Below are 8859 nucleotides of genomic sequence, written 5' to 3' on the forward strand. Positions count from 1 at the left end.
CTTTTTACATATGTACGAATACATTAAAACTGTTTTAACTTCAAAAACGTTATCATAGAGAAATTTGTGAATACAATTTCAGCAAAAATAAGAAAAAGAAAAAAGCATTTGTTTGAAAGACAAGGGGAAAGTTTAAGTGATATATTTTTTTAAATGCAATCAAATAAATGATTGTATCTCAAATAAATGAAAAAAATTGAGAGATAAAAAACTAAAAAGGAATTTTTGCCGTTGGACTCAGGCTAGCAAATTAAGAGACGAAGTTAGATTATCAAGACATATCTGTAAAAGAAAAATATACTTTGTTACTGTCTACCAACTTTTCTTAAATACTAAAATATATCTACTGAAGAAAGAAGTTAATAAGCATTGATTTAGTTCTAACAAATAGGTTATATTGAGTAGTAATAAGATATAATACAATTTTCAAAAAAGATGAAGAGATTTTGTCAAGATTTATCTTTGAAATAATAAAAAACTTTTAGTAACAAAAATTATTTTCTTAAACTATAAAAGCTTCTACGATCCGTATGGAAGCTTCTCATAGTAGAAAATTTTGAAATGCATTTTTTTCATAACTAATATGACATTGTAAAATAAAAAGGAAAAATAGAAGAATTTAAAATTTTAGTTTAATTTCCTTAATTTTAGTGGTGAAGTTGGGTCCGTGCTCAGCAGGGGTCTAATGCCATTGCGTAATTAAGATCACGGTGGTAAAAGGTAATAAATATTAAATAAAAAGACATAACTCAACTAAACACAAAACAAGATAATCATACATTTTATTTGGACACAACCATCCCTTATTTCACAAACAAAAAAAATAAAAAAATTAAAAAAATAAAAAAATCTTAAGAGGTAAAAATTCCAAAAATCTAAACAATTGTATTCCGCTATTTTCAATATGTTGGGCCCGGGCTGCAACTAGTTTGAGGTCTACATATAATAGTCTATTTATTGCCTCCCTCTTGGGACTGCTGGTTTCCTTCTCGGACCCGATACCTAACAACAATAATTACGCTTCAATCGCATAAGTTGAATTTGATACCTACAACAATAACTATGCCTCAATCGTATACAAATTGAACTCTGTACCTACTATACAAATCTCATGTGGTCTTCTAACCCAAATCCAGTTGGCGCACAAGTCTCTAACTTTAAACATCGTGAACAAATGAGCCTTGCTCAGTTGGTAAAACACATCCACCCACGACCGTTAGGTCCTGGATTTAAATCACGATGGAGGAAAAGTGTGAAAACACTATAGATCCTCCTAATTTGGGGGAAAAAACCCGTAACGTGCACTTACCCTCCCTAACATGTTGTGTTCTTACCATTGAACCAAAGGCCCGGGGACCTATAAGAGTCGATACGTAGCATTGGCGGAGCCACATGCACCAAAGGAGTGTCCCTTCGCCGGAAAATTACACTGTATAGCTCTGTAATTTTTTTTAAAAAAAAATATATATATATATATATATATATATATATTATGTAATGACACCCCTTGATAAGTTTGTTTCTTTATATTTTGAAACTCCTTAATGAAAATTCTGGCTCCGCCACTGGTACTTAGTATTATTATTTCAATGCTTCATCCTCATGCTAAACATAACTGTGACATTATCAGCAAAAGGAATCTTGGCAATTGTGGAAAAGCCCAAGTTTCAAACTATTAGTGATCATCCACTTTGCTGATAGTAGGATATTCAAGACATCAATAACAATCCATGAAAAGAATAGGCAAAGCTACTTCCATTAGTGCATTTATAAATTTATACACATTCAATCGACCAGGGAAAAAGCAAAAGGGAAATCATACTATGTCCGCTGATTTCCCAAATAACTACTACTATTCGTAGTATAATATCATCTTCAACTCAACAAAACAAATCTTAATCGTTATCATTTCATGCAGTAGTGGCTGTAGGAAAAGAGAGAATTCACACGTTTGATGTTTCACTAGGTGCAGATCGAGCATGTAACAGAGGTTGAAGCGCTTTTACCACAATGCTCATATTTGGCCGAAAATCAGCTTCATATTGCACACACAAAGCAGCAACTGCAGCCATCTGTTTTACCATGAAGATTTGAATAGGAGTTGATGAAAATCAAGAAGACGTGAAAAAGTAGAACAATTTTTTTTCCCATCTTCTCCTGAATTAGATGCTGATTTTCGTTTTTAATCAACATAACTTAGGAGAAGAGGAAGGATTAGAGCTGCAGTAGTCAAAATATTTCTGCTTCTAGTGTCATACCTTTGCAACGGCTTTAGGAGGGTATTCTGTACCCAGTCTAGCATCAACACATTGCTTCACTTTATCTTCACTAAGTCTTGGTGTTGCCTGATAACAAATAGTATGAATCGTCAGATTTGCAAATCAAAGGAATTCAACTAAAGAATGGTGCATCAGATATAGCAATGCCAGTATCTTTAAGGCTATACCCATGTCACAAGACTCTGTTGGCCACGTGGCAATGTATGATCAACAGGTTTACGGCCAGTAAGGAGTTCGAGGAGTACAACACCAAAGCTGTAAACATCACTCTTTGAACTCAGCTGACCAGTCATTGCATATCTGCAACACAAGGAGGTAAGTCCAATCAGCATAAAAAATGAATGACCCTTGGGACTTTTACTTATGAAACATGAGCTAAATTCCTTTATTTAGTTAATTAGCCAAGTTCATTGTATATTTGTATTACACATTAAGAACTGGACTCACTCAGGAGCATGATAACCAAAGGTTCCAAGAACACGTGTAGAGTGAAGACGTGCTGCCATATCAGGAGCTTGATTTGATAAATCAAAATCCGCAATTTTAGCAACATCATCATCAAAGAGTAAAACATTGCTAGACTTAATATCACGATGGATGATATGCGGCTGTGCTTTTTCGTGCAAGTACTCTAGCCCTTTTGCAGCCCCAACAGCAATTTTAACTCGTTGTGCCCATGACAATACCGGCCCTGGCTGTGCACCTTTCACGCCTTTTCGTCCTGCAACCACAGAATGAAAAGTTATTCGCAATCTTCAGCTAGAATCTAGATTAGCAAAATTAGGAAAGATGAAACTGTCAGTTTAGTCATATTAATAATTTATAGTCTAGGTAATTTAAGGAGGCTGCTACAATAAATGTCATAAAAATAGGCAGTCAAAATGGTTATTAGCATTAGGTATGAGACGCACTGACACATTAACTTCGCTAAGACAAAACCATCACAATCAAAAGTTGTTCCAAAAGGTCAAAATATGAGTATGATCAGCCATACATAAAGAAGAAGACACACAATCAAAAGCTCCCAAATGAAACAAGACATCAATACTGCCAGAAAAAGCAACGGTAAAGTTGTCTCCATATGACCTATAGCTCACGGGTTCGAGCCGTGGAATCAGCCAGTGATGCTTGTGCTAGGGTAGGCTTCTTACATTACACCCCCTTGGGGGTGTGGCCCTTCGCCGGACCCTGCATGAACGAGGGATGCTTCGTGCACAGGGCTGCCCTTTTAAAAAGAAACAAAATAAAGGCATGTAAAGGTTTTGCTCTGTTCAAAGAGATACATGTTCCTTTAGCAAATGACAACAATTTCTGTTTAAAAAAGCAACGGCAGTGGATAGAAGTTTATTTTTGTTTAACATCGGAAATGGGTGGGTAAATATGACCCTAAAGCACCTTTAGGCCAGTTTTCATGAATTAAATTTACGCATAGAGAGGGGAAAGGATTTAATAGACTTAGCAGGATAATGATCAACTTTCAAACTACTAGGAGTTTACCCTTTTCTATTACCTTAAGGAGCGGCGGTAATGGCTGAAACTAAAACAAGGACAAGGTGGGTTAGATTGGATTTTGAAGAGTAATAAGGGCATTCTAAAGACAGAGATCAAATTCCACTCATTGCGTTGGGTCAAGAAAAATATGAAATTCCCTCCTCTCTCTCTCTCTCTCTCTCTCTCTCTCTCTCTCTCTCTCTCTCTCTCTCTCTCTCTCTCTCTCTCTCTCTCACTCACACACACACACACACAAGGAAACTCTATGAAGCTTCACCAGCATGATATGGAAGCCACTTCAAGCTCCCTGCCTCTCCCTCTTTCCTTGATTGTTTCTCCTTCTGATCTCTGACCAATAAAGTGGCCCAAGTCCAATAACATTTGTGGCAAACAATCTTTTCAAGTTTAGACTATCAAAAGAAAACTATTAGGGGAATGGAAGGACCAAAGAGAAAAAAGAAGCAATGACATTTTTTTTCTGGATAAAGAAGAAGCAATGACATTCTAGCTTTAGGTATCCCTTGTACCCTCTATCTCAACTCAATGCACACTTCCCTCCCGTCCAATTTTTGATGTCCCAAAATGTTTTAAAACAACCTTGCAAAAAACATTATTGGACAGAATTTTACATCGAAAGCCAAATTACCAAAATCTAGGTCCAATTAAACAAGTATGAGTTTAACCTTTCTCTCATCGAGCCACGATTGATAGCCGCTCGACTTGAGGAACTTAAAACTTACTATGTAGACAATAGACATCTTTTCATTTTAACCAACTTATCATTTTCTGAAGTCCTATCACTAACAAATAGTATGTAAAATAAAAAATTTTGCTATCTGCATAGTGAAGGGGAACCTTAGAGCAACGGTAAAGTACTCCGTGTAACATATAGGTAATGGGTTCGAGCCGTAGAAGCAGCCAGTAATGCTTGAATTAGGGTAGGTTGTCTATATCACACCCCTTGGGGGGGCCTTTTCCCAGACCCTGTGTGAATGCGGGATGTTTTGTGCACCGGGCTGAGAAGAAAGAAAGAAAGAAAGAAAACTATCTGCATAGTCAAACTATGTAATAAATGGAACTTATGATGGAATATGTTTTAGCGAGAGGACAAAAGAACAAAAAGTATATGCAAGTATACAATAGGAAAAAGCAAATAATAAAATCTGAAAGTAAAAAGGAAAACCTTAAGGGGTCGTTTGGTACATGGGATAAGAATAATAATCCAGGGATAAAATTTGGGATTAACTTATCCCATGTTTGGTTTGGGGTATTAGCTAATCCCAGGATAACTTTTACACTAAAATGGTGGGATTAGTTATCTCACACAGAAGGTGGGATAACTAATCCCATGAGATATCCCACCCCATGGAATATCCTGGGATATCCCACTATTGTACCGAACGACTCCTAAGGGTTCTTTAGCACAATATATGAGGAAGTCTTCGGGAAAGTTTACTCTTGATTAGAGAAACTTTACAAAACTCTTTCATGACACATGTCAGGAAAAAAAAAAGGCAAGGCAAGGTACCACAAAAAAGGAGGATAAAGCTGGGGAGGAGCTTTGATCACTTTTTGAGGGAGGTGCTATGACACATGAACTAATTGGATTTGGAATTTGTAATCATTTCCAAACACAATCTATCACGAATGGTCATGAAATTCAATTTGAACTTGACCCGTTTACATATGAACTTCCAAATCCACACAAAGCTATTAACAAATCAACCAGTTTGAGTTCCAATTGAGAAGCATAGAATAGCTCTACAACGGCTTATAGTAAACTAACCATGAAGAATGTCATGAAGAGATCCATTTGGGGCATACTCATAGGCCAACACACGAAGACCAACGTCCACACAATAACCGAGTAATTCAACCACATTTTCATGTTTTAATCTTGATACCATAGAAACCTGCGACGGGTTACATCATATCCAAGCAACGGTAAGAAATTTACGTATAATATAGGTTAGTCAAAGTAGGACAATACAATTGACCAGACCTGCGCCAAAAATTCTCGATCGGGCTGCTTACTCGAGTCTAACTTTTTAATGGCTGCAGCCCGCCCACTTTTCAAGACACCATGGTATACCCTTCCATATGAACCTTCACCTATCAAGGCTTTTGTACCAAAGTTGTCTGTGATGTCCTTTAACTCATCAACAGCTATAGAAGGAACAGCAATGGGCTGGATGTTAACAGTTTGTGTCTCCTTCTGCGCACTTTCTGTTGCACGCTGCCCTGCATTGTAGCCTAAGAGAATTTTCTCCGGTTAATGAGGAGTGAAAACAAGAAATCCTATCGGGAAAAAAATAAAGATGAAAACTCCCAGTAAATTGAAGCAGGATATTATCTAAAGAAAGCATTTCCATAGGATAGGAGTAAAACCAAAGCAATGAACCAAACACTACATGTTTTAACTGATTATTTATCAGTTTAATATGGTTAAATTGAAAGATTGAGGTGAGAAACATGTTTGCACAATATGCATCTGTTCCACACCGTGTCATCACAAAGACACTAAATACAAACATCACGATCTTTGAGCTTCCAAGATGCTGGAACTAGTTTATTTATAAACCTGCTGTGGAGAATAGATTATTTCTTCCCAACTCAATTGACAATCAATCATATCTCAGTGCTCAGTGGTTAACATTGAGCTTCAATCCCAGAAATACTTAGAGTAAAAACACTACCCACCCGCCCCTCCCTTGCGGCCAAACTTATCATTCCCCATAGTTTGTGATGTTACTAAAAGAAAACAGGAGGAGGAAATTAACCTGCTGAATTATTGGTCATGAATGGTCCATGATCAGCAGCTTTGTGCATGTCATCATCATCACAACAACCAAAGCAGCCCATAGTTTTCCTTCTTCCTATACCCTTGAGATATTCTGGAAAATACTAGTCACAAAGTTAAAAAAGTTATATAGGGTGTCTTTAGAACACATAAACAGGACTCCTAATCAGTGGTATAATACAAAGTCCAAATCTTTCTGAAACACAGCAATTCCTCTGCTCCATAAATCGAAAATGTTCACCAATGTCATCAACAATATCAAACAGGCTAGGTGAAAGATCAATAACAACATTATGATGTTATCTAATGCTTCTACTAACATATAATGAATGTTTGTATGGCACTCATGGAAAAAGGCAGAAACTATGCACATCAACATATCATAGAGAAAAAGAAAGCCAACGTCATAGGCTAATTAAGACGGAAAAGAATATTTTAATGTATAAACCTAAGTGAATTGCACTTACATGATATGGTCTCACTGTAATAACTGACGAATGTGCATTTTAGTGGATATAAGACAAGAAATATGGTAAAATGACTAGGATATACATCAATGGAACCTAAATTATTAAAGAGTTGGCGTCAAGAGATGCACCAACTCTTTACTTAACATCCCATATCTCAATCTGCAATAGTTATATTTCTTTCTCTGCGTTCTAGAGAAAATGTCACCATATCATAGGATTTACAAATTATTTTCCGGAATAGTCATGCTCGATTTAGAGATCCAGGATTTGAACTTATAGAACAGCAACCTCAAGTGCTAGCACTGGGATATGAATTAAATGAATCTCTTAACATATACTATAAGGTTTGAGCCAAAACTATTGGGTTCTACCGAACCTATATTTTATAGCCTACATCCGCCAGATGCTCATAATTGAAACTAATCAAAAGAGCAAGCTTTTGGTATTTTCACCTTTATAAGATACAATCACTTTATTAGCATAAATGCACCCAGAAAGACAACTGCTTTGAACCCTCATTTAAGATATTCAAACAAAGAAACACAATAGAAAGGGAAAAAACCATTATCAAATTGCTTTTCATTTCCATAAAGACCTTTTCTTCCTCTCTTTAAGTCACTTAAAATAAATTACTGATATCTTCCCTCACATTTCACTGGTCCATTACAATCTCATAACCCTCAAACAAAACAAAACATAATAATAACACTAATGGAAACAGCAAATTTCTCGATTATTAAAAGAGTTGAAGTTCTATGTACTGACAATGTAAGTAAATACTTATTACAACAACCAGATCACTTAAAAATTTAATTGCAATTTTTTCTATTTAATACAATTAGTTGATAACATTGAATAAAGGGTAAGTAACATGTTAAATTATACTAATACTGTAAAATTCAGTGTAAGTGCATATAAGTTAAATCCTATTAGAAAAATTAATCTAACAACCCTCTAACTATGACAGGTAACTGAAATACACCGCAATCACAGTAAAATTAACACACGAATATAAAAAATTAATACATAATTGTTCCAAAAAAATTTAAATCAGCACGATCTCGTAGTTTTGTCGAACAAAAATAGACTCAAAAAAGGGGAAAATTTACGAGGACTAACCTTAGAGGCAATCGGCTTCGAAAACAACGCGCGATGACAAAATTGGTTGTGAAGTGAAAGAAAATGTGATCTGAAGACTGAGATAGAAATGGAAGAGAGACTAATAAAGGGAGTCAAATATAGAAATAATATGTATTGAATTGAATGAATCAGAGTGAGAAAAGTATAATAGAAACGGAAACAGTATAAAGGAAAGAGCGTAGTTTGGCTAGTTGCTCTGTCTCTTTTGTTGGCCTTGACTTCTTCTCACACACACACAGAGTTCTGTATTATGCCCCTGTTTATCTTTTCACAATAATTGTATTTGTTATAAAATAAAGATTGTAAAGTAAAAATAATTATACAGAAACTTATATATTATTCAAACTTCAAAGTTATGTACATAATGAACTGAATTCTCCAATATTTATAGAAGAAAGGAAGCTGTTGTGTAAGCTGCTACTGCAAGCTGCTTGTAAGCTGCTGTGTAAGCTGCTACTGCAAGCTGCTTGTAAGCTACTGTGTAAGCTGCTTGTAAGCTGCTGCTGCAAGCTGCTGTGTAAGCTGCTTGTAAGATGCTGCTCTAAACTGTTGTGCCAGATATAGATAATCTTCTATCATGGGTAATATTTATCCATAACGGAGTATCGAAAGGATAAACTTTTTCAGGAGGCTTATTTCCAATAGAGTATTAAATAGATAAATATATTTATGGCGAAGT

At 35.7% G+C, this 8859-nt stretch overlaps 1 protein-coding gene across 2 annotated transcripts; it reads right to left on the reverse strand.

Moving 5' to 3' along the window:
* Positions 1 to 1731: 1731 nt before the first annotated feature.
* LOC107784259 (pto-interacting protein 1) lies at positions 1732 to 8455 on the reverse strand. Of its 2 annotated transcripts, none has more exons than XM_016605358.2 (8): positions 8160 to 8455; positions 6551 to 6674; positions 5773 to 6023; positions 5557 to 5683; positions 2727 to 3000; positions 2447 to 2579; positions 2259 to 2345; positions 1732 to 2072 (listed from the first exon to the last, which is right to left on the reverse strand). In XM_016605358.2, the coding sequence occupies exons 2-8, from the start codon at positions 6630 to 6632 to the stop codon at positions 1944 to 1946; spliced, it is 1083 nt and encodes a 360-aa protein (XP_016460844.1). In that variant the 5' UTR covers positions 6633 to 6674; positions 8160 to 8455; the 3' UTR covers positions 1732 to 1943. The 2 variants fall into 2 exon arrangements, with proteins under 2 accessions (XP_016460844.1, XP_016460843.1); XM_016605357.2 differs by having other exon boundaries at positions 6551 to 6664; positions 8160 to 8438.
* Between the last annotated feature and the right edge of the window lie 404 nt (positions 8456 to 8859).

The sequence above is a fragment of the Nicotiana tabacum genome, chromosome 13, assembly GCF_000715075.1.
Source record: "Nicotiana tabacum cultivar K326 chromosome 13, ASM71507v2, whole genome shotgun sequence".
NCBI classification, from domain to species: domain Eukaryota; kingdom Viridiplantae; phylum Streptophyta; class Magnoliopsida; order Solanales; family Solanaceae; genus Nicotiana; species Nicotiana tabacum.

Coding starts and splice junctions, on each gene's coding strand:
- LOC107784259 (XM_016605358.2), bottom strand. CDS start 6,632: ATGGGCTGCTTTGGTTGTTGTGATGATGATGACATGCACAAAGCTGCT. Junction 5,684..5,772: donor ATCGAGAATTTTTGGCGCAG/GTCTGGTCAATT, acceptor AACCCGTCGCAG/GTTTCTATGGTATCAAGATT. Junction 2,580..2,726: donor TTTGGTTATCATGCTCCTGA/GTGAGTCCAGTT, acceptor CTTGTGTTGCAG/ATATGCAATGACTGGTCAGC.